General features: G+C 42.5%; 2 protein-coding genes and 2 long non-coding RNA genes across 8 annotated transcripts in view; 2 read left to right on the top strand and 2 right to left on the bottom strand.

Annotated features, from left to right (window-relative positions):
* Window positions 1-550: 550 nt before the first annotated feature.
* Window positions 551-3,057, top strand: mthfs (5,10-methenyltetrahydrofolate synthetase (5-formyltetrahydrofolate cyclo-ligase)). Its single transcript, XM_088371991.1, has 3 exons — window positions 551-863; window positions 2,111-2,375; window positions 2,580-3,057. Exons 1-3 carry the CDS (start codon window positions 753-755, stop codon window positions 2,804-2,806), a joined length of 603 nt encoding a protein of 200 aa, XP_088228117.1. The 5' UTR covers window positions 551-752; the 3' UTR covers window positions 2,807-3,057.
* A 465-nt stretch (window positions 3,058-3,522) lies between these two features.
* LOC148400139 (uncharacterized) lies at window positions 3,523-7,578 on the bottom strand. 3 transcript variants are annotated; one of them, XR_015857732.1, is made up of 2 exons: window positions 7,514-7,578; window positions 3,523-4,327 (listed from the first exon to the last, which is right to left on the bottom strand). It is a non-coding gene; the product is annotated as an uncharacterized LOC148400139 (long non-coding RNA). The 3 variants fall into 3 exon arrangements; XR_015857731.1 differs by lacking the exon at window positions 7,514-7,578 and adding an exon at window positions 5,725-5,768; XR_015857733.1 differs by lacking the exon at window positions 7,514-7,578 and adding an exon at window positions 4,564-4,680.
* Window positions 5,426-6,321, top strand: LOC148400140 (uncharacterized). 2 transcript variants are annotated; one of them, XR_015857730.1, is made up of 2 exons: window positions 5,426-5,954; window positions 6,170-6,321. It is a non-coding gene; the product is annotated as an uncharacterized LOC148400140 (long non-coding RNA). The 2 variants fall into 2 exon arrangements; XR_015857729.1 differs by having other exon boundaries at window positions 5,426-6,051.
* A 14,586-nt stretch (window positions 7,579-22,164) lies between the features above and the next one.
* LOC148400137 (EMILIN-1-A-like) overlaps window positions 22,165-24,971 on the bottom strand; it is a 55,609-nt gene continuing 52,802 nt past the window's right edge. For both annotated transcript variants that reach the window (XM_088370754.1, XM_088370753.1), the window contains exons 12-13: window positions 23,892-24,026; window positions 22,165-23,335 (exon numbers count right to left, since the gene is read on the bottom strand). In XM_088370754.1, coding sequence (XP_088226880.1) covers window positions 23,013-23,335; window positions 23,892-24,026 — 458 coding nt within the window. In that variant the 3' untranslated portion in view covers window positions 22,165-23,012. The remainder of the gene's footprint in view (window positions 23,336-23,891; window positions 24,027-24,971) is intronic.

The raw sequence follows: 24,971 nt of genomic DNA, 5'->3' as shown, positions 1-24,971 counted from the left end.
TCCACCCTCGGCTGCATAACGTCCTGGCCTTTTGGGCCATGTTGGCTGCCTTGCACTACTCCTCCTGTACTTTTGCGCTATATTCTGACTGTCTGCTGTATGCACAATTGCTCCATTTCAACCATGTTGCTCTTATTTATTATTTATTGATTGCTCTTATTATTCATTGTATGCGCCTTCTTGTTTTTACTTTTTGTATTGTTTACTTGGATGTTTTGTTGTCCGTGGACCTATATAATATATATATATATATATATATATATATATATATATATATATATATATATATATATATATATATATATATATATATATATATATATATATATAAAATAAATAAAATTTTTACGATGGTTTGAAAAGTTAAGCAAAACGTATTTAATTTTACAAGAGAAATATGATGTTTTTAAATTCTGGCAAACACAAAAAATGTGTCTCACTCATCAGAAAAACACATGAAACGATGTGTCATGAAGATCAGACCTTTTGCTATATGAGTCGGCTTCGCCACATTCAATATGGCGGAAGCGCTGACATGTGCTACCGGGCTCACCCTTACAACAACATATCTCGGGCTACAAATTCAGGACTCGGATGTTGCGCACATGCTGAGCGCCTCGGATATAAACGTTTGTTTGTTTTCCAAGCGCGTGCATCGTGACACCAGTTAATATTTAATAATATTAACTTCTGTTTCAGACAACCCAAGTTTCGATTAGGTAGACTTTGTACTCAAGTCTACAGGAGGCGGAATGGCCGCAATGCCCGCAGCTAAACAAGCGCTTAGGAAAGAAATAAAACGTCGGATTGCACTCTTAAGTGAAGAGGAGAAGCACCGACAGTCTTTAATTGTTTGCCAAAAGGTAAGGAAATTGGACACATATGAAGACGGTGTTTGTAAATGGTGCTCATCATTGCTGTAAATCGGTATATTTTCGACGAAAACGGGACATATGTTTGTAATTGTAATGGAATGGCGTGGCGTTACACAAATAAAAGTCCAATTTTCGTTCTACTGACACATGGTGCTCTGGAGAAAATCAGGAACAGCTTCTGAGTACTGTGGAAAAATAATTAAATATTTTACAGAATTGGCTTAATGTTAAGATAAATATTTGAATGTAGGTGAAACAAAGTTCACAATCTGAGGACACCAAACATATACAAATAAAACACCAATTAAAATTATTGTTGACTCTTTTAAAAATTGAAACGGTAAATGAAATAACATTTCTTCCTGTTGTATTTGACTCAATACTCGCCTGGAAACATCACCTGGAAAATAATCCTTGATAAGTATCCTTGATAAGTCAAGGATTTCCCCCAAAATAAATAAATTAATCATTATATACATATTGTTCTCTATTATTGCTGTATCTAACTTATTGTGTGGAGAAATATGGGAAAAATATAAAAGAAATACTTATCCTATCTACAAATTACAAAAAAGCTACATGAATTATTAACCATTCAAATTATTTTTCTAATCCATTATTTTTCAAATCTAACACAAGTTCAATGACTTGGTAAAATTCAAAACAACATGTATAATAATGGTAAAAAAAAAGTTTTTTACTTCACAGATTTCACCTATTACAGGTTCTTTTCGGAATGTAATCCCAGCAAAAAACGAGGGATTACTGTATAAAATCAGCTATAAATAAAACACATTTTAAACATAAATATTTAATTATTATGTGTGAACTAGTTAGATTGTTATAGATATTGATAAGTACACAGTATGCATATTTAAGGCTATTGTTGTCACTTTGTTTTGTACTATGTTTGTTTGAAATAATTTATAAACCACGAAGCCAGACTATACTACTTGTGTTAATAGACTACACACTCCCAATGGTGGTCGACTCATTTTGTTCTGATATTTATTGAGCATTTCAATTGAGAATCTTCCTGATGTTAACTACCCACATGGTGGACAAACAAATATTGATTACGTGATCAGAAACCATATTTGGGGAGACGATTGAAACTCCACACAGAAAGACAAGCAATTTTAACCGAGAAACTTGTACTTCTGAGGCATCAGTGATAACCACTCATCCAAATGTGATATTAAATCTAATTGTCTTGCACTGTTTATGTCTTTCAGCTCATCAGACACCCAAAATATCTGGCTTGTAAAAGTATTGCAGTGTTTCTCAGCATGGATGATGAAGTGCACACTGAGGAAATCATCAAAGATATGTTTAAAGTGGGTAAAAGCTGCTTCATCCCCAGATATGATCAATGTAGCAACCACATGGACATGCTGAAGCTCAACAGTATGCAGGACATGGCCACATTATCCAAGACATCTTGGAATATCCTACAGCCTTCTGAAGATGACAAGGGCAGAGAAGAAGCATTGTCTGCAGGTAGACAGTCTGCATTTTCTTTCTTTCTTCTTTTTTTTTTTTTACCTCTGGCAAAATAATTTGCAAATGGTTCAAATAAAATTGTATAGCATAATAGAGTTTAGCTTTTAGATCCTCAATAATTTAACCACACGTCTATGCCAGAAGCTATATGACTCAGTGTACAACAAACCATAAGACTCATTTTAAACCAATATTTTCTAGGAGGTCTGGATCTCATCTTGATGCCAGGTCTTGGGTTTGACCTGTCTGGAAAACGTCTGGGCAGGGGCAAGGGTTTCTATGACACCTATCTAGTGCGCTGCTTCCAGCACCCCAAAGGAAAGCCCTACACCATTGCTTTGGCCTATAAAGAGCAACTGTGTCAGGACATCCCTGTTGACAACAATGATGTGCTCATTGATGAAGTCCTCTATGAAGATGGAAATTAAACATTTTACTTTTTTGTGCTGCTTAGCATTGCATCAGCATAATTTAAGCTGAAGTGTGGATGTTTGCATCAGCAGGTCACGTGTGCTGATGATCAAATCTTCGAAGTGTCCTTGAGTTTATGTTGCTGAGACAGAAGCCATTCATACTGCCAAAACTCTCAACGGGTAAAACAAGTGTAACTCATGCAGCGATGTGCAGGCAGGTGATGAAGAGTAATAAGAAAATAATTTAATAAAATTATTTTTATCTATTTTTCTGCGCTGTGCTTATTGTTTTTATTTTAAAGTGCATGATTTCGTTGTAAAAATTGCTAAATTTGTCGAATTCCTGCTCAAATACAGTACTCACATGCCAAGTGTGGCACCATACACACCAACTCGCTTGAGATTGTGCAACCCCTTACTGAAATCTGAAATAGTGCTGAGCAACAGCACTATCTCTTAGTGAAATTATCGTACTGCAGACACATTGTAAAGCATTTGGTTTGCAGTGTTGTTTAATCTCTTCACATCTCTCTTTGGTATGTTTTTTTTTTGTTTGTTTTGTTTTAATTACATTTGCAAACTAAAAAAAAAAAAACTAGATTAGAGAGACTTGTGAACTAGGTGAAATAGGCCATGACCGTGATATTTACTTTTTTGGTGCATCCCGGGAATCTCATGAGGTTTTTCTGCAACGGAAAAAACGTTTCAGGCTCACAGTCTAAAGCACAGAAAATATTAGTCTGAATCGAAGTGAACTGAATACTATTAGTTTAGTCTTAATCAAATCTACAGCTAAAATACAATATCCAAATTAAACAAATATTGAGTAATTATTTCAGACATTTGTGTCTTGTGTGCCTGTGTGTATAGCTGTACAAAGTACTTGATGTATATCAATCAATCAATCAATCAATCAATATCGATCTCCTTGTATAGCACCTTTCTTCCAAGACATGTAACTCAAAAGTGCTTTACATACTCTAAAGTAAAATAAAAACAGCCTCCCACCCCACACCGGACTATCGAACGAAAATCAACACCCTGAGACAACCGACAAAGGACATCCCAGCACAGAGCCAACCTTCCGCACCAGCTTGTCAATCCTGCTCCTGTCTCTTTCAGTGCATCCGTTCCCCCAGCAGGCCACTGCATAGAACAAGGGAGATGCTACCACTGAGTCATAAAATGACTAACAGTCTTGCAGACTCTGAAGGACCCCAGTCTCCTCATCAGGTGGAGCCCGTTGTTGAGGCGGACACTCAGGTACCTGTAAGAGAACACTGTCTCGATTTCCTTTTCCTGGATGTTCACTGGTCCAGTAGGGTGTGACTTCCTCCTGAAGTCGATGACCATCTCCTTCATTTTGCTGGCATTGATTTTAAGAGCATTGGCCCCACACCAGCTCACAGTCACTGATGATGCTCCCTGTATTCACGGTCATTCCCATCTGGTACGCATCCAATGATGGCCGTATCATCCGAGAACTTTTGCAAGTGGGAGTGGTCTGAGTTTTACCTGGAGTCTGATGTATAGAGACTAAACAGGGAAAAACAATAATTATGTATTTTAAAAGACATGACAGAGCTTGAAACATAAAACTATCAAACTAGGATTACTGAAACATAAATAACCATCTTAAAACATGAATGCTAAAATAGTAAAAGCATAAAAAGAAACAGATCTGTGAATATAAACAGCATGTGAATAACATTTTACATAATTAAAAGACATAAGTTAATACATAAGTTAAGATGAATAAAATAGATGAATACATTAAAAAGGTCTTAATTAAAAGCTCAAGTAAAAAAGAATGTCTTGAGCCTGTTCTTAAAAACATGAACATTCTCTTCAGCCCTGCAGTTCTCCAGCAGGTTATTCCTCGAATGGGAAGTGTAAAACCGGAACGATACCTTTAAAAGCCACAGGGTGTCAGTTATGAGTAACACAACATTCGCCCCGACATTCTCATTTGCATGATTTAGCAAGAACGAGGAATTGCATTAGAATTGCAAACCACCTGGGATACAGGAATCTATTTGTATTACAAGGAATTTATATTTCCAGTGAAAGCGTTTGCTCCGGGTATGAGTTAATTATCATACCAGGGTTACCGTTACTGTAGTTTATTTCCACTGGCACAAATGGCGGGCGCCAGATACATATAACTGTTATATGTATATATATTATAACAGAATGGAACTGGGGAGCTGAGCATACTGCTTGTCCCACTGCACACCAGTACGGTGGCCATTGATAAACAAACAATGCATATACTCATTTAGGAAATGACCTACAACCAGGAACTAAATGTTACTGAATTTATTGGTGGAAAAGGGGCTCATGATGAGTGTGTGCCTTGATTTTTGGAATGATTAAAAGTCGAGTGTCAGAGGATCTCAGAGGAAGCAAGAGTTCATACAATACACGTAGTAGATCTGAAAGATGTGATGACCCAACCTAGACGATTAAAACATTTACAAACCAGTAATAATGCTTTTCAAATCGACCCTGAAATACAGAGGGAACCAATGTAGAGATTTTAAAACTGCCGTAATATGCTCCTGCTTCCTAGTCTTAGTCTGGACATGTGCTGACAAATTCTGTGGTAGTTATTTGCAGAGATGGGGACTCGAGTCACTGTGACTTGGACTCGAGTCGGCTCGAGTCGCTGTTTTGATGACTTGTGACTTGACCAAAAATATAAAAAAAACTTGAGACTTGACTTGGAAGTTAAAGACTCGGGACTTGACTTGAGACACGATGACTTGAATGACTTCAGTGTTATTTAGTCTATGTTCTCAGTTTGAATATAAAATTAATAATACATTTTAAAAAATAATATCGATAACACGGTCGGAACACAGGCTGAGAATGGCGTTGTCATGATTGGATCACTACCCTGTCAATCAATCAGTCGTGCCCTCTCTACGTACCTAACGTGGTTATTGGAGAATCACGCCCCTTTATATCAGACATGCACAAACATGTCAGCGGTACCGCGAGTCATCACCTTCGGCTATCGTAATTACCTTTATGACGGCAAAAGACGGACAGCACAGTGCAAGATATGCAACATTGCAGACAGCCAGAGGGCAACTTCCAACTTTGTCCGTCGTTTGATGAGCCATTCTGCCCAGTACGTGCTTTTCATTGATCTAAATAGGTGTGTATATATAGTTTTAATGCAATGAATATGATGATGAAACTGAATTAAGTAAATATGATTTAATATGGAGCAAGTTAATAAATGACAACTACAGGTAAGCTTCAAATAACTTTAAATTTTTCATTTTGTTTTTACCATATACTATGTTGCATGATGCATGTCTGTCAGACCATACAGTACATCCCATTCATATTTTTGCTTTTGTTTCTCAGGTATGCAGAATACGAAAAGATGAGAAACACCTGCACGGATGCAGCGCAGCCTGCAATTTCCCAGTTCACATTTGCAATTCAAATGTGTCAGACACTGTCGGCAGAAGTTAATTTGTTTGATTGAGCTGTCAATAAATCATTGTATGAGGTAATTTCTTTTTTGTTTGATTACATGGTGTATTTTACTGAATATTAGTAATTACAGTGCAAATCCAAATTATTGTCATAATTTTTAAACAGGTTAGACACATTGGACAATGATGGTTAATTAAAGTTACTTATATCTTGTCTTACCACGTTACTAAGATCAGATTCTGTGGGTAGAATTGCAATAATAAGGTGACTTGACTTGGACTTGACCTATTTAAGGACTTGACTTGACATAATCTGTGACTTGACTTGACTTGCCCAAGAAAAAAATGACTTGGGACTTACTTGAGACTTTAAGGTTAACACTTGAGACTTACTTGAGACTTGCACATGTGTGACTTGGTCCCATCTCTGGTTATTTGAAACGATTTCATCCATCCATTTTCTGTACCGCTTGTCCCCACGGGGGTCACGGGCGGGCTAGAGCCTATCCCAGCGGTCATCGGTGAGTAGGCGGGAACACCTGAACCGGTTGCCAGCCAAACGCAGGGCACACAGAGACGAACAACCATCCACACTCGCACTCACCTATGGGCAATTTAGACTGCTCAATTAGCCTACCAAGCATGTTTTTGGGATGTGGGATGTGGGAGGCAGAGATGGGGACTCGAGTCACTGTGACTTGGACTCAAGTCGACTCGAGTCACTGTTTTGATGACTTGACAAAAAATGAAAAAACTTGAGACTCGACTTGGACTTGGAAGTTAAAGATTCGGGACTTGACTTGACTTGAGACACGATGACTTGAATGACTTCAGTGTTATTTAGTTTATGTTTTCAGTTTGAATATAAAATTAATCATACATTTAAAAAAATAATATCGATAACACGGTAGGAGCGCAGGCTGAGAATGGCGTTGTCATGATTGGCTCACTACCCTGTCAATCAATCAGTCGTGCCCTCTCTACCTACCGAACGTGTTTATTGGAGAATCACGCCCCTTTATATCAGACATGCGCAAACATGTCAGCGGGAGCGGTACCGCGAGTCATCACCTTCGGCTATCGCAATTACTTTTATGACGGCAAAAGACGGACAGCACAGTGCGAGATATGCAACAAAAACATTTCGGACAGCCAGACGACAACTTCAAACTTTGTCCGTCATTTGAAGAGCCATTCTGTGTTAGAGTTTTGCACACGCCAACTTATTTTGCAAGAACCAAACAGGAGACAAGTAAGTCCTTTTAAGCACCTGCAGGTGGAGAGTCCATTCGTCGCTGTGTACACAGCAATGATCGAATGCAGTCTGACTCAGGCCTCTTGAAGGAGCATTTTATTGAGAGAAAAAGAGTGGGGGTTGAGAGTGGGGGTCAGAGTAGACAAATGGCCGAAGCAGTCCTGACTGATCAAAGCACAGAAGGGGGTCCTTCACGATGTTGTGTGAACAAAACAACTTTGATTGCTTCCTCTGCAGCTAGTGAATTAGTTCAAAAGATCTTAGCACTTTGTTCTACTACTTTTGTTAAGACAGGACAAACGAGTTTAATTATTACAGGTTACATTCCAACATAATCATAGGATCAAACTAATCTATCAACCCTAACATATCCCTCCTGATTATCATATGATTATGTCAACCCTGATCAATCAAACACAATTAAGAAAATACAATGACAGCAATAATTGCCAGTGAAGATGAGTTTTTTGTTCCTCAATACTCCAGTCCAAATTTATTGTGTGAATTGCGGCCAGTTAATTGCAGGAAAAACCTCACACGGTCCCTCTGCCTTGGCGACCAGAATGTTATCAATAAAAAAATAAAAAAAATAAAAAGAAAAACACAGAAACAATACATCATTGTACCCATCACTTGCAAGGCATTTTCGATGGTCAAATCATCAAGTTTCAACAGCAACTGCCACCAAGCACCAGAGAATAGCCATGAAAAGAAATCCTATTGATATGCGATTTTGTCTTTTGACATGGCTTGCTGTAAATTCCTCAGTGAGTTTATGGCATCCTTGATGTGCATGTCGTTATCTCCTGTAGCTTGCAGTGGCTGAGGTGAATCCAGTTAGGGTGGTTGGTGTAGACAGCAAGGCTTGGAATGGTCCCTCCAACCATGGCTGGCCCAGTTTGTTCCTTTTGATGACTTTGATGTAGACCCAGTCTCCTGGCCTGATGGGGTTGTCGACCTGTGAGGATGAAAGATCAGGCGGCAGTAAATTTGCATTTGACACCTTTGTCAGTCTAAGCGTTCTGATCATTTAATCTGCCTCTTGTAACTCTTGTCGTCAATTTTATTGCCCTTTTTGAAATGGGCAGATAGCAGTGTTTGCAAGAAGAGTTTCAGCTCTTCCTAATGATTCCTCCGAACCAAAGACCATTTATGACAGGCTATCCCATTTATTGCCTCCTGTTTTAAAGAAGACTCTGGTCTTGGTCGGATTTGGGCTGGGGGAATGGATGTTAAATCCTGTAGCAAATGGTTCCTTTGATCAGTCAAACAAATGTTGATTAGCCAGGGAAGCGCATAAGCGGGTGCCCTTCCAAACACATACACCACTTCCTTATAGCTTCTTTAGTCATTTTTCAATAATCTTCCAATTGTTTACAGCAAAACTTTGAAAAGCTTGAGAAATTTTAACTTAATGGTATGACGCCACATGTATTAGAGAATCCATATTGTTAGGGTTTTACAGAGTATCCTTATCGTATGATTATGTTGGAATGCAACCGGTAATGAATCCCATTCTATACAAGGTCGTAAAACACCCCCTGATATGTTTTGACTAGAGCACAAGGGCTTCCTATTCAGTCTACTCTTGCCCCCACTCTTTCTCTTAATAAATATGTCCTTGCAGTTGGGAGAGTTTCAGACTTCACTCCTTCAACGTGTGAGCTCTCCACCTGCAGGTGTCTAAAAGGACTTACTTGTCTCCCGTGTGGTTCTTGCAAAATAAGTTGGAGTGAGCAAATCTCTAACACATATGTCATAAAGTGTTGTATTTTTACTATCTTTCACTATCTGTCCTACTCCCCCCCTCCTGCTGAGGCTTGGCAACGCCCATGCCTCACACCTTGACAAACGTTTTGGGAGAATGTTGGATTTTGTCCACAATTTATGGAGCGCGTTATCTGCGCCTCACGGCAAAGCCATTGCCAATCACCTGTTATCCAATTTACTCACTGCGTGCTCGTTTGATTTCTTCAGATTTAGGAAAATGCTAAGACACTGAAGCAGAAATTAGACTTACACAGGTTGGTTGAGTTCAATCACAATTCTTGTTCAAAAAGCTCTGTCTTCAGGAAAGTACAATACAGCACTGAGCCCTTCAAGAGCAGAAAGTCTCCATTCAGAAAAGGCAACGTTCAAGGTTCTTTGGTTAGCTTATATCAGCTGCACATGCCAGTGTGGGCCGAGTTTGATGGGTGATGAGTCTTTGGGGTGGGGCAAGTTCGCCATGGGAGTGGGTGCTGGTTATGGGCGATTCAGTGTGTGTGGGGGCTGTTGTCTTCCATCCCGTCTTTCGGCCTTGGCGATCATCTTTGGCCGAGTCCTTGGCTGGCTCCCTCTGGCACCTGTTGGTTTTATCTCCACGTGACCTTCCTGTGAACATTCTTCTCCAATCTTGGACATACACTGTCGTACCTCATTCTTTCAATTTTGTCATTTTGTACGAAATTATGTTAGCTTTTGGCTGTGACAATATTAATATATTGCTGTTCCCTGACTATATAAAGTTTGTGCTTTTGATACTTCATGTCTTTGCTTACGTCATTATATTCTTAGTTTAATCATGCTTCCAACCGTATCTTTTCTTTGTTAGGCAAAATATTTCCCTCTGTGCAGAGCGTTCAGTAGTAATCAAAAACTGGCGTCTAGCATTAGTCAAAACATAAGATACAATCAAGACGACTCTGGCCGTGTCCATGATTTAGAGAAAAAACATCAGGCATGCATTACACAGTTCCTTAAGGGTCATTAAGCTATTTAGGCAATATATCAAAAGTCATTTGTTATTTCAAAGTGCTCAAAAATATATATCAGATCATAGTTATAAAAACCTTTCTCATTACCATTTATCAAAAATGTCTAGTTATGTCTTCTTTATTGATTTGGTGTGTAGGTATAATTATAAGCTTAAAGTGTTTCTTTTATTGATTTAATATGTGAATATACTTTTCTGCTTATGTACTTTATTCAATGAGGTTTGAGCATATCTGTTTTTGTAGCTAGGTAGGACTTTTTGTATTTCGGCCCCATTCCTTCAAGAATGTGTTCTTTCGTACATATGATTCTGTCATCATTTAATTTGACTTTCTTTCCAAAACGCTTCTCAATTTCCCAGTTCACACATCTTCTGCATGTGGTACTGGTTCTCCAGTTTTTTCTCTAGTTAATTGTCAATCCAAAAGCAACTTTTTTTTTCCTCTTAGCATTCGACTTACTCAAAATCACACTTTCTTCAAAGTCGCGCTACTAATTTTCCATAGTAGTCTCCAACAACTTCAACCATTCAACCTGTATTTTCTTTTCATTCAGGCAATTGTTCATCAATGCTCATTTGCATCTCACACACAGTCTGTCTATCACATTGGTCCCAATTCATCCAAGCGCCCCACACAACATTCATATACCATTTTCAACTCAACGTTCCTGATAGAAGAATCCACCAATCCCAAAAAAACTCAACACAGAAAACTGCTATTGCTAGGCCTATTCAGGATGGGTATAAAACCCTTCTAAACAGCTTAGAAAAACGAACAAAAAAAGAATCTACGCTCTTCTTCAATTAGGAAAAAGAAGCTCTGTTTTTTCTTAGCCCGTTCCTTCCACTGGGACTAGAATCCCAACTGTTTCATGACTTGGAAAAACCAAAGCCGTATCTCATAGCACGGACAAACCAAAGCCGTATTCTCATAGCCTGGACAAACCAAAGCCGTATCTTATAGCTTGGACAAGCCAAAGCCGTATTCTCATAGCTCGGACAAACCAAAGCCGTATTCTCATAGCTCGGACAAACCAAAGCCGTATTCTCATAGCTCGGACAAACCAAAGCCGTATCTTTAGCGCTTTAACTTACTTGTCCCCTGGTACGCTGCACCGCCGGATCCCGTCAATCCACTTCTGTCAGACGAAGGCAGAAGTGGCTTCGCTGGCCCAGCAAAAAATTCTCTTCCCAGGACTTTCTTTTCCAGGTCCTCCTAATGGACGCTGGCTTGTCGACAATGCAGCACGTCCTCCTTCGTCGGTCAGATGGTGGGTATGAGGATCCCGGGTTTCGGCACCAAAATGTTAGAGTTTTGCACACTCCAACTTATTTTGCAAGAACCAAACAGGAGACAAGTAAGTCCTTTTAAGCACCTGCAGGTGGAGAGTCAGCGATGATCGAATGCAGTCTGACTCAGGCTTCTTGCAGGAGCATTTTATTGAGAGAAACAGAGTGGGGGTTGAGAGTGGGGGTCAGAGTAGACAAATGGCCGAAGCCCCTGGCCTGCTGATCAAAGCACAGCAGGGGGTCTTTCACGATGTGTGAACAAAACAACTTTGATTGCTTCCTCTGAAGCTAGTCAATCAGTTCAAAAGATCTTAGCACTTTGTTCTACTACTTTTGTTAAGACAGGACAAGCGAGTTTAATCACTTCACTGGTTTATTTTATATCAAACAAGATGTTTTAGGTTCATTACCTGACATGTTTCGGCGGTTTCTTCCGCCTTCATCAGAGTGTCACAGATGTGATAGTGACGCGTCTTTATCAGCTGATGGATGAAGGTGTGGCTCACCTGTCAGATTTGACAGGTGAGTCACACCCTCTGCTGTCCCTTCACCTCTCCAGAATGCTGTTCCAGGTTGTAGAGAGCATATAGGCTCCCTCATCCCTGTTGATGGTCCTCGGGCCCCGCTTGCGGATCTCAATGGCCTCCCTGATCCAACGCTGATGTTTATTTTCTTCAGTGCGGATGACTCTGGCCTTTTCCCAGTCAATGATGTGGTTTTCCCACAATGGGCAATAACCAAAGGTGCAGAACAGGTAAAAAACAAAAGATACAAAACACAGGGGAAAAGAAAGAAACAAAAACGGAAACAAGAACGCAGCGGAATGGTGATTTTGCCGTATGTGAGAGGAATTACGGAACGTATCAAAAGAGCCATGAATAAATACAACATAAGCACACCTATCAAACCACATACAACACTCCGTCAAATACTGGTCCACCCAAAAGACAAAGTCAACCCGGAAAACAAATGCAATTCCATATACGAAATTCCATGCAAATCATGCAATAAATCATACATCGGGGAGACAGGGAGGAACTTCATCACAAGAAAAATAGAACATAAGAAGGAGTGTGAGAAGGAGACTGCAACAAGACAAACAAGAGCAATAAAACTACAAGCAGAACAGGAACACTACAAGTCAGCCATAACCGATCACTGTAAAAGAGAAAACCAGAAAATCTGACAGGTGAGCCACGCCTTCATCCATCAGCTGATAAAGACGCGTCACTATCACATCTGTGACACTCTGATGAAGGCGGAAGAAACCGCCGAAACATGTCAGGAAATGAACCTAAAACAACTTGTTTGATATAAAAGAAACCAGTGAAGTGATTAAAAAAAGGAAAAACAAGATGAACTTAGTACAAGCGAGTTTAATGATTGCAGGTTACATTCCAACATAATCATAGGATCAAACTAATCTATCAACCCTAACAAGGTGTATATATATAGCTTTAATGCAATGAATATGATGATGAAACTGAATTAAGTAAATATGATTTAATATGGAGCAAGTTAATAAATAAAAACTACAGTTAACTTGACTCTGACTTGACTTGACCTATTTAAGGACTTGACTTGACTTGACTTGCCCAAGAAAAAAATGACTTGGGACTTACTTGAGACTTGAAGGTTAAGACTTGAGACTTACTTAAGACTTGCACATGTGTGACTTGGTCCCATCTCTGGTGGGAGGAAACGGGAGTGCCCGGAGAAAACCCATGCGGGCACGGGGAGAACATGCAAACCTCCACACAGGAAGGGTCGGAGGTGGAATTGAACCCGCACCCTCCTAACTATGAGGCGGATGTGGTAACCAGTGAATCACCGAGCCACCTTGAAACGATTCCTTTTCTCTAAAAATTTTTTCTTAGGAAGATCACAAAGCAAGCTTTTACAGTAATCAATTTGGTGATAAAAGCATGCATTACCATCTCTTATGTTGGACAGGACAAAAAGGGCGAACTCTCAACAAGTGATAAAAAGCCATTATGTTACATTTTTAATTTGTGGAATAAAAGTGAAAGTGATACGCTCAGAGTCATAAATAACACGTAGACATTCCACCAGAGATGAGGGGTGTAAATACAGTGTTTGTTTTTTTAAGTTTCTCCCTCTGGACCTCAGGACCGGTTTTGTCCTGGTTAAGATGGAGATAGTTCTCTGTCATCCAGGTTGTAATGTCCATGATACAGTTTAAAAGAGCACCCACTCGACTGGCATCAGGGGAAACAGATGTACAGATGCATATCATCAGCGTTGCTGTGAAGATTCACTCTGTGCCTATTGATGACACGGTCAAGAGGAAGCGTAAATAAATCAAACAATAATAACACTGAACCTTGAGGCTCACCGCATGTTACTTCTTAGACCACAGAGGAGCATATACCACAACACGTCGCTCACTGAGGTAAGATCAAAACCATTTGTTTACAACACAGAAGAGGCAAGCCATGTATTTCAGTCGATTTTAAAGAATGGTATATGGCCTATAAAAGCAGGGCTCAAATCAAACAGTATCCATACAGTTAGTTTATGTGAATCAATATTACATTTAAAACAGTAGTTCTTAACCTTGTTGGAGGTACCGAACCCCACTAGTTTCATATGCGCCTTCATCGAACCCCTCGTTAGTGAAACATTATTTTTTTTTAACTCAAGACATAGATGTTTTGTACTAATGCACAAAATGAGCTGTGCATGAACATCACCTTGTTCAAAGAACAAAACCAACACAATGCATGAACTCGCAACAATTACATACTGGCAAATCAGAAGCTACACGATAAAACAGGTTTGTTCGGACGTCCTCGGTGGGGGCTCTGTCGAACCCCTGAGACCAACCCACCAAACCCCTAGGGTTCGATCGAACCCAGGTTAAGAACCACTGATCTAAAATCATTTAAAATCTTAATAAAGGCGGTCTCTGTTCTCTGGTTTACCCTAAAACTGATACTTTTCAAATAACTTACAAATAATGAAGAAATCTTTGAATTGATAAACTAATTTTCCTATAATTTTGCTTAAAAATTTAAATTTATTTTATCCTCTAACTTTGTTCTTTTGCTCTGTAGCTCCTTATAAATTTTCACTCATGGGGAATCTTTTTTCATTAATGCTTTTTTTTTGGTACGACCAGGTCCGGAAATCGACCCAAAAACTGCATGGGGCAGGTAAAATAGGAAGAGGACATCGGTTTAAAACATAAATCAAGTTTACAGTCACTTCAAAGGTGAGATAGCACTTAGCTACAGTGCTCAACATTTTATTAATATAGCTGTAGAGCCACTGTCATCTATAATAAATTACCATTTCATACAATGTGTACAGTGTTTATGAGCAGCCAAAGGAATCGTAAATAGTGCCAATTGAGCCAACCTGTGTCTACCTAGAAATGTTTGTTTGCCATGTGGGAGAGAGGGGACTGGGTGACAATATTTCTGTTGACCGCTAGTTTGTTACCGTCTTTTTGTCCAATACTTTGTTTTTATTAATGGTATATTTAACGTACAGATTTTTTGACCAGTTGAAGAAACACAAACTGCAGTGATTTCCTTCAAGCTTCGTTCCTTCCGCGTGTCGGACACAGCCTACCTTGCCAATCTCAGTGACAAATGAGTTTTGATAGTCACGCAACAAGTTGTGTGCGTGAGTGTGTATGCATGTGTGCGCACGTCTAAGTAGTCCCGGAGTTTGATGATTTCATTTCGGTGCGTGAGGGCATACGGGCACCAGTGATGATGAACTTTCGGGGTGTGACGGCTGCCGGTGAGTCCATTCATCTATTATCTAATGCTTATTCAGGGTCGGGTCGCAGGGGCAGCAGCTTCATCTGGGGTACTCAAATTTCCCTCTCCTCATTCATTTTATCCAGCTCATCCCGGGGGATCCCAGAGAAGCTGAGAGGCAAGGTCTCTCCAGCGTGTCCTGGGTCGTCCCCGGGGCCTCCTTCTGGTGAGACACCTCACCAGGGAGGCTACCAGGAGGCATCCTAATCAGATGCCCAAGCCACCTCATCTGGCTCCTCTCAATGCAGAGGAGCAGCAGCTCGACTCCGAGTCTCTCGCGGATGTCTGAACTTCCAGCTTTGTATCCCCTGGTCAAATTTTGTTCCCGCTACGATCCAATGAGTTTGGCTGCTAATTGCCAGCTATGTGTAAGGTACAGTATTTTAGTTCCACTTATGTTAGTTCCACACTATGTTCACAAGCATTGCCAAGAGTGTAATCTGTGGAATATAAATAGAACAGCAAAATCCACCCATTCTTATCCATCTTGGGGTGACCACTTGCCACTTGTAATCATCTGAAAATAACAGCACAGTTGCTCAGACACCAACCAATTACGGCTCACTTGTTTTATGAGTTTCATCATGCAAGGTTCAAAAGCTGAGCTGGGAAAAATCTAAACACTATATAATGTCAATATTACCTCACTTTCAACAATAATTCGCCTGTTGGAACTCACTATTGGGTGTTGAACATTTAAAACTTTTATAAATGGGGTAGTGTGGCTGCTTATAGACACGTTGCCAGTGTTCAAATTAAAACCAGTGATGTTGAATTAACTCCAGTATATTTGCTGTGCAGACTTAATTTGTATCTTAACTGTGTGCTTTGCCCCTCCGTGAGTCATCACTTTATTGAGGTGGAGGGGTTTGCGTGCCCCTATGATCCTAGGAGCCATGTTGTCCTGGGCTTCATGCCCCTGGTAAGGTCACCCATGGCAAACGGGTTCTAGGTGAGGGGCCAGACAAAGCACGGCTCAAACAAGCCCCTTATGAAGAAACACATAAATGGATTTCGTTTTCCCTCGCCCGGACGCTAGTCACCGGGGCCCCCTTCTGGAGCCAGGCCTGGAGGCGGGGATTGAAGGCGAGCGTCTGGTGTCCGGGCCTTCGCCAATGGGGCCCGGCCGGGCACAGCCCGAAAAGGAAACGTGGGTCCCCCTTCCCATGGGCTCACCACCTGTAGGAGGGGCCAAAGGGGTCGGGTGCAGTGTAAGCTGGGCGGCGGCCAAAGGCAGGGACCTTCGCGATCTCATCCCCGGCTGCAGATGCTGGCTCTTGGGACATGGAATGTCACCTCTCTGGCTGGAAAGCCAGGTGTGTGAGGCAGAAAAGTTCCGACTAGACATAGTCCGACTTGCCTCCATGCACAGTTTGGGTTCCGGTACAAGCCCTCTCGAGAGGGGCTGGACTCTCTTCCAGTTTGGAGTTGCCCACGGTGAGAGGCGTTGAGCAGGTGTGGGTATACCTATTGCCCCCCGGCTGGGCGACTGCACATTGGAGTTCACCCCGGTAAACGAGAGGGTAGCCTCCCTCCGCCTTCAGGTGGGGGAACGGGTCCTGACTGTTGTTTGTGTCTATGCACCAAACGGCAGCTCAGAGTACCCACCCTTCTTGGGGTCCCTGGAGGAAGTGCTGGAGAGCGCTCTTTCTGGGTACTCCATCGTTCTACTGGGTGACTTCAATGTTCACGTGGGCAATGACAGTGAGACCTAGAAGGGCGTGATTGGGAGGAACGCCCCCCCCGATCTGAACCCGAGCGGTGTTCTATTATTGGACTTCTCTGCTCGACACGGATTTTCTAAAATGAACACCATGTTTGTTGGAATAATTTTAAGTGAAGCTTTGGCCTGCCAGACCTGGAGGCCTCGCCTTTACGAGTTTATCTTTCCTTTTATCTAGGTTCTTCCTTTTTAGTGATAGGGATGTCTTTTGATCCCTGTCAGCCATTTGTATCCTTCCTGTCCTTATGTTGTCTGTGTGTTTTGGTTCCCGTAAGAGGCCTTCACTAACAATGAGCAGGGCTTATTTGCATAGGTGACATGGGCTTTGTTTGATTCACAGGAACTTCATTCCTTTTCATTTAGATATAGGTTTGGTTCATAGATTGTAGTTTATCAGACCTGTTTTTCTTTGTTAAAGGTTACATACAGTTAGAAGTAGTTGCATAAAAGTTATCCCATATTTACTCAATGTTTGTTTAAGGAACTGCATACCCGTTACCTCACGTTTGCTTAATGTGTGTTGAAGTGTTTAGGACAAGTTACTTATTATTATTATGTGTTAATTTACCAAGTAGATAAAGTTAGCAAAGGTCTAGTTGCATTTGTTCCACAGCAAAGCGGCAATCAACGTGCTTCAAGGTATTTGATCACAGTCAACGACGAGTCAGCCAACTGTGAGGGAAGATGGCTGGGGACGGCCTCTGCGGGGGGTCACGAGCCAACAACGAAGTGCTAATTCACACCATACTACATTCTTTTGCTAATCAGCGTTGCTACAGACACAATCCCCCCTCCCTTTAGTGTAGCAACGCCTCTGTAACCAGGGCAACCATAACATTAAAAAGAGGGGCACGTGGAGTAAGGACTCAGAACTGATGGAGGTTGTAACTGAGATTGCTTTCTCTATCATTCTCCTCGCGAGTAAACCTGTTCTGGTTGTCTTCTCTTCATTCCAGCGAGTGATTTAATGTCTAATCGTATTTAGACCCAACAATGTTCAAACATAAGGGTGTCCATGTGTGCACTTGGCACCAGGACACCCTAGACCGCAGTTCGATGATCGACTTTGTAGCCGTGTCATCGGATTTGCGGCCGCATGTTTTGGACACTCGGGCGAAGAGAGGGGTGGAGCTGTCAACTGATCACCATCTGGTGGTGGGTTGGCTCCGATGGTGGGGGAAGATGCCGGTCCGACCTGGCAGACCCAAACGCTCTGTGAGGGTCTGCTGGGAACGTCTGGCAGAATCCCCTGTCAGGAAGAGCTTCAACTCCCACCTCCGGCAGAGCTTTTCCCACGTCCCTGGGGAGGCAGGGGACATTAACACCGAATGGACCATGTTCCGCGCCTCCATTGTTGAGGCGGCCGACCGGAGCTGTGGCCGTAAGGTCGTTGGTGCCTGTCGTGGCGGCAATCCCCGAACCCGTTGGTGGTAAGGGATGCCGTGAAGCTGAAGAAGTCCTATTGGGCCGTTTTGGCCTGCGGTACTCCGCAGGCAGCTGACAGGTACCGGATGGCCAAGCGGAACGCGGCTTCAACGGTTGGTGAGGCAAAAACCCGGGTGTGGGAGGAGTTTGGCGAGGCCATGGAGAATGACTTCCGGACGGCTTCGAGGAAATTCTGGTCCACCATCCAGCGTCTCAGGAGGGGGAAGCAGTGCAACGTCAACACTGTTTACAGTGGGGATGGCATGCTGCTGACCTCGACTCGGGACGTCGTGAGTCGGTGTGGAGAATACTTCGAAGACCTCCTCAATTCCACCTACATGCCTTCCATTGTGGAAGCAGGGCCTGGGGACTCTGAGGCGGACTCTCCAATCTCTGGGGTCGAAGTCACTGAGGTAGTTAAAAAACTCCTCGGTGGCAAGGCCCCAGAGGTGGATGAGATCCGCCCGGAGTTCTTAAGGGCTCTGGATGTTGTGGGGCTGTCATGGCTGACTCGCCTCTACAACATTGCGTGGACATCGGGGACAGTGCCTCTGGATTGGCAGACTGGGGTGGTGGTTCCCCTCTTTAAGAAGGGGGACCGGAGGGTGTGTTCCAATTACAGGGGAACCACACTGCTCAGCCTCCCTGGTAAGGTCTATTCAGGAGTGCTGGAGAGGAGGGTCCGTCGGGAGGTCAAACCTCGGATTCAGGAGGAGCAGTGTGGCTTTACAGTGGAACAGTGGACCAGCTCTACACCCTTAGCAGGATCCTCGAGGGTGCATGGGAGTTCGCCCAACCAGTCCACATGTGTTTTGTGGACTTGGAGAAGGCGTTCGACCGTGTCCCTCGGGAGGTTCTGTGGAGGGTGCTTCGGGAGTACGGGGTGCCGAGCCAACTGATAAGGGTGGTTTGGTCCCTGTATCACCGATGCCAGAGTTTGGTCCGCATTTACGGCAGTAAGTAGGATTCGTTCCCAGTGAGGGTTGGACTCTGCCATGGCTGCCCTTTGTCACCGATTCTGTTCATAATTTTTATGGACAGAATTTCTAGGCGCAGCCGAGGTGTTGAGGGGGTCCGGTTTGGGGACCTCAGCATCACGTCTCTGCTTTTTGCAGACGATGTGGTGCTGTTGGCTTCTTCAGGCCGTGATCTCCAGCTCTCACTGGAGCGGTTCGCAGCCGAGTGTGAAACGGTCGGGATGAGGGTCAGCACCTCCAAATCCGAGTCCATGGTCCTCGATCGGAAAAGGGTGGAATGCCCTCTCCGGATCGGGGATGAGATCCTGCCCCAAGTGGAGGAGTTCAAGTATCTTGGGGTCTTTTTCACGAGTGAGGGGAGGATGGAGCGCGAGATCGACCGGCGGATCGGTACAGCGTCGGCAGTAATGCGGACTCTGTACCGGTCCGTCGTGGTAAAGAGAGAGCTGAGCCAAAAGGCAAAACTCTCAATTTACCGGTCGATTTACGCTCCTACCCTCACCTATGGGTCGTGACCAAAAGAACGAGATCCCGGATACAAGCGGCCGAAATGAGTTTTCTCCGCAGGATGTCTGGGCTCTCCCTTAGAGATAGGGTGAGAATTCGGTCATCCGGGAGAGACTTGGAGTAGAGTCGCTACTCCTCCACGTTTAGAAGAGCCAGATGAGGTGGTTCGGGAATCTCATCAGGATTTCTCCTGGACGCCACCCTGGGGAGGTGTTCCGGGCATGTCCCACCGGTAGGAGACCCCGGGGACGACCCAGGACGCGCTGCAGAGACGATGTCTCTCAGCTGGCCTGGGAACGCCTTGGGATCCCCCGGGATGAGCTGGATGAAGTGGCTGGGGGGAAGGAAGTCTCGGAGTCCCTCCTGAAGCTGCTGCCCCTGCGACCCGACCCCGGATAAGCGGAAGAAGATGGATGGATGGAACTGTGTGCTTTGCAGTTTGTGTACACACAAGCAAGTGTATGTGAAGTTCAATAGGCCCTGTGTATTTATAAATCAATACAAAAGTTTTGGATAAAACTTGATGTTTTTGTGACTCTTTGCAGGAGTGAATGAACTGTTTTCTGGCTGTTATTGCCTGTTCATTTGGCTACCGAAGGTCAAGTCAGGCATTACATAAATATGTATATGTATCCCTCACACGTTTATCTCACTGAATAGAGCAGGGAGGGTTGGGGTGGATGAAGATCTAGAACCTGTTTGTCTCATTTTTGACTTTGTAATTTGATTTAAGACTCTCAAAGGCATACGTCCATAAAGAAATCCAGAAGTTTGGTGACAACCTGCAGGTTACTACCATGGTAACAATAAAACTTTGGAGAACTACTTCCAGATGTTTTTCTTATACACTGTAAAACCATTGCAAACCTAATGATTTCCTGATTGGTAGCTTTGCAGGTAGACGTGTGATCTGATTCAATCTTTTTGACATGTGCTATGTGTGCAACTTGAACTGCCCCGTAGAATGTTATATGCAAGAGTCACCCCTCCCACTGTGACATGGGTAAATATTCAGAAGTAATCTGAACTGAGCTGGTGGCGGTAGAAACATCTGGAAAAGATTAATCAACCAGCAGTCAACTCAATGAGCTCAGCTGGTTCAGTAGTAAAAGAAAAAGTCTTTGCTATGGGTGTATAAGGTCTAAGGATTTTCAAGAATCAACAGCATGAAAAGAATCATTACAACAGCTCTGTATTTATTGACACCATTGTTTGATTAAGGCCTATCAGCTGCTTGCATGATGGGAAAGGATCCAGTTCACTGGAAACCCGAATGTTCAAAATAATTCAAGAGATTAAGTACACATTATTCCAAGTTTTGCGAAAAGTATTACAAACTTAAATTTGTGAAGTTGATGGAACTAGTTGTGTTTTATGGGTAATTTGTACTCATAATTTCGGATTAAATTGAGCTGTACTAGTTTTTGGGTATGCATAACTTTGAAAACATAAATTAGCTTTAATTTAGGGTGTATTCAGACCTGACTGTTTGGTCCGCCTTAAACAGACCAGGGTTCGATTCTAACGTTGTTCCGGGCCTTTGTGCAGGTGTGAATACATGCAAATGAATCCTGGTGTGGATTAAAGAAAAGGACCGAGACCCACTTTTTCAAGTGGTCTCGGTTCGCTTCCAAACGAACTCTGGTGAGGTTCGCTTCAGGTGTGAATACAAACAGCAAAGAACCGAACCAACAGCACAAATATGCAGAGCAGAAACACGTTTTTCTCCATTTCCGGGTCTGTGCTCTGTGTACCGCCTGTGATTGCTGTCCGAAAATGCAAAATGTAGTCTGAATAGGAACTGCACCAAACGAAAAAAATAAAGTCGGCTTTTGGCTCGAACCAAACAAGCGGATTAAAGGACTTTTCTGGTCTGAATACACCCTTAATGTCCAAGTCCTTTTCCAAGTAAGTAATCAATCCTGAAAATAAAATATTTGTCCTATTTTTCTTGAACATAAGTTTATTTTTGGTTTATGGAAATTTCAATCATGCTTAGCTCACATCAAACTTATGCATGCGCACGTGCGTGTGCACACACAACACACACGCACAGACGCAACCACACACACGCATGCACGCACACACACACACACACACACACACACACACACACACACACACACACACACACACACACACACACACACAATTGAACAAAAATCTCAGAGCAAGACATAATAAATATGACAAAAATGTTTGCATTAAATATTTAAAATTTTAATACCTTACATTCTCTTTAAGACAAAACAAAGACATTTTACCGTTTTGTGAGGCAGTAATTCTAATGTGCTCTTAATACATTAAAAGTACATTAAAATTCTAGTAACTATCCACAGAGACTAACCAAATAATACAGAATACTACTAGATTCTATTTTTCTTTACTTGTTAATCAAAATTAGTATGTCTCATCGGTGACATATAGACATTTGGAAACGCAAAATAACCAAAAAATGTGCAATGTATGATAAAACATTCAAAAGAGAAACTCTTACCAATACAAACTGAAGAGTATAATTGCTTTCAGACTGAACAAATATGTCAGAAATTTCATAGACATATATAAGTTCCTGTGACAGTTGAGAATGATTAGAAGTCCAAAAACATAAACTTGTTGACCACAGCATGTTCTCAAGTTACCACACTTAACATAAAGTTGCTTACTACATAGGTGTAGGTTTTAAACACATTAACACATTGTAATTATAATTAACATTAACCTGTAGATATACACACTTGTGGTGTGTACTGCACTTATCTATATAAACCAATACTGAGCAGAAATGTTTTGAAGACAATCACATTAAACTGGTTAACCAAGTTTGTTGTCACATAATCTGATACATTATAAAAAAAACCTTCTCAATACTTTGAACTTTTACTCTGTTAACATAAAGTTGTTGGTCACTTCCCAATGCCAAAGTGATATTGTTTTGGTGCTGCCTCCTGTGGGCTTGTCTTGACTTATCTGGAAACTCCATTATTCAGGTACTCTGTCCTTGTCATTTAGTGTCTGAAATTTTTCAGACATCAACAAGAAGCAATCACATATCTTCATAGAGAAGCATCCCATTAAAGATGGTAAGTGGTTCCACAGAATGGGCCAGTTTTCCCATAACCAAGTCAATGCAGACTGTGTCCTGAGTCTGCAGGGGCAAGATGATATTGAAAACAGCAAGAGAGCCTGGAGAGGTTTTAACTTCAGCCACAGGGTTGTTCTCCAGACCCTCAGGCTGGTAGCCACCAGAATCCACCCGGGCCATGCCATAGTTGGATTTAGAAAGAACTGCCTCTATCTTCTCATTCTTGTGGCCTGTTAGGATGGCGCTGAAAAAGTAGTGTCCATCAACTGGGGCAGTAAAAATACCTGAGGAAGAGATGAGCATTTGCTTAAATAAACCTTGGAGACATAAATATCACGAGAACAAAAATGTATCAATATTCTAAATCAGTGGTTTTTAACCTTTTTGGAGGTACCGAACCCCATCAGTTTCATATGCGCATTCACCGAACCCCTCTTTGGGGGGGGGGGGGCGGTAGTACCGAACCGCATCAGTTTCATATGTGCATTCACCGAACCCCTCTTTAGGGAGGGGGGGTAATGACATACCAGCAAATCAGTGTGACTTCTTCTGTTGCCTTTGCAAGACCAGTTCAGATATGCGTTATCGCGAATTTACACGACATTCAGGTGTGTTCGGCCATCAGCGGGGGTGGGGTGGGGGGTGGGGGGGGAAATAGCATACCAGCTCTGCCGAACCCCTGAAGCCGACTCACCGAACCCCTAGGGTTCGATCTAACCCAGGTTAAGAACCACTGTTCTAAATTGAAAATGAGACTTGAAGATCTGGATCTATTCACCTCATCAAGGGCCAGGCCAATTGTTGGCTTGTGAATCATTGACAAGAATAAATTATGTTTACCTGTTCTGGAGTCATAGAAGTCACCTTCATTAACAAAGATCTTGTCAAAGATAATGGTCCCTGGAATCTCCATGGGAACAGTAAGGGCAGCAGAGAAGGACAATTTGGGTATATGAGCATCAGCACCTGGTAGTCCTGAAAATACATTTTTTTTACAAATTAGGATCTGATTTAATCACACACTTTGGGCTCCATTTTATCTTACTCATGTTTCGTCCAAAAATCCTCCGATAGATATCTGATCAACCGATTAGAAACTCGGGTTCATGAATATTAGATCACTCCACATGAAAGCGCTACTCGTTAATGACCTCATCACAGACCATAATCTAAACATTTTGGTCTTTGCGAGACCTGGTTAAAACCTAATGAATCGCTTCCGCTTAATGAGGCCTCGCCTCCAAATTTTGTGAGATCGCATGTTGCGCGTCCTTATAAAAAAGGTGGGGGTGAAACCTTTATCTCCAATTCCGTTCTTAGACTTTTCTTAGATTCTTAGCCCTCGTTCAATTAACGCACAGGTGTCAAACTCAAGGCCCGGGGGCCAGATACGGTTCGCCACATCATTAAGTTATTTGTCAGTTTGTTTTGTAGCTTTTACTGTATATAATATGAGGTGCTCATACATTTATTTGGGTTGACAGTCATAATGGCCCTCCGAAAGAAGCTATGACTACAATGCGGCCCGCGAAAAAAATCAATTTGACACCCCTAGATTAACGCATTTAAAACTTTTGAAGTTCTCGTTGTCCGATCCACAGCCATCCATCCGTCCATCCATCTTGTTCCGCTTATCCGGGGTCGGGTCGCGGGGGCAGCAGCTTTAGGAGGGACTCCCAGACTTCCCTCTCCCCAGCCACTTCATCCAGCTCATCCCGGGGGATCCCAAGGCGTTCCCAGGCCAGCTGAGACATAGTCTCTCCAGCGCGTCCTGGGTCGTCCCCGGGCTCTCCTACCGGTGGGACATGCCCGGAACACCTCCCCAGCCACTCTACTCCGAGTCTCCCCCGGATGACCGAGCTTCTCACCCTATCTCTAAGGAAGAGCCCGGACATCCTGCGGAGAAAACTCATTTCGGCC

Source organism: Syngnathus floridae, chromosome 3 (assembly GCF_059516105.1).
Source record: "Syngnathus floridae isolate MCC-2025c chromosome 3, RoL_Sflo_1.0, whole genome shotgun sequence".
NCBI classification, from domain to species: domain Eukaryota; kingdom Metazoa; phylum Chordata; class Actinopteri; order Syngnathiformes; family Syngnathidae; genus Syngnathus; species Syngnathus floridae.
Note: the sequence above shows the minus strand (reverse complement) of the source record. Positions and strands in the feature narration are given on the sequence as shown.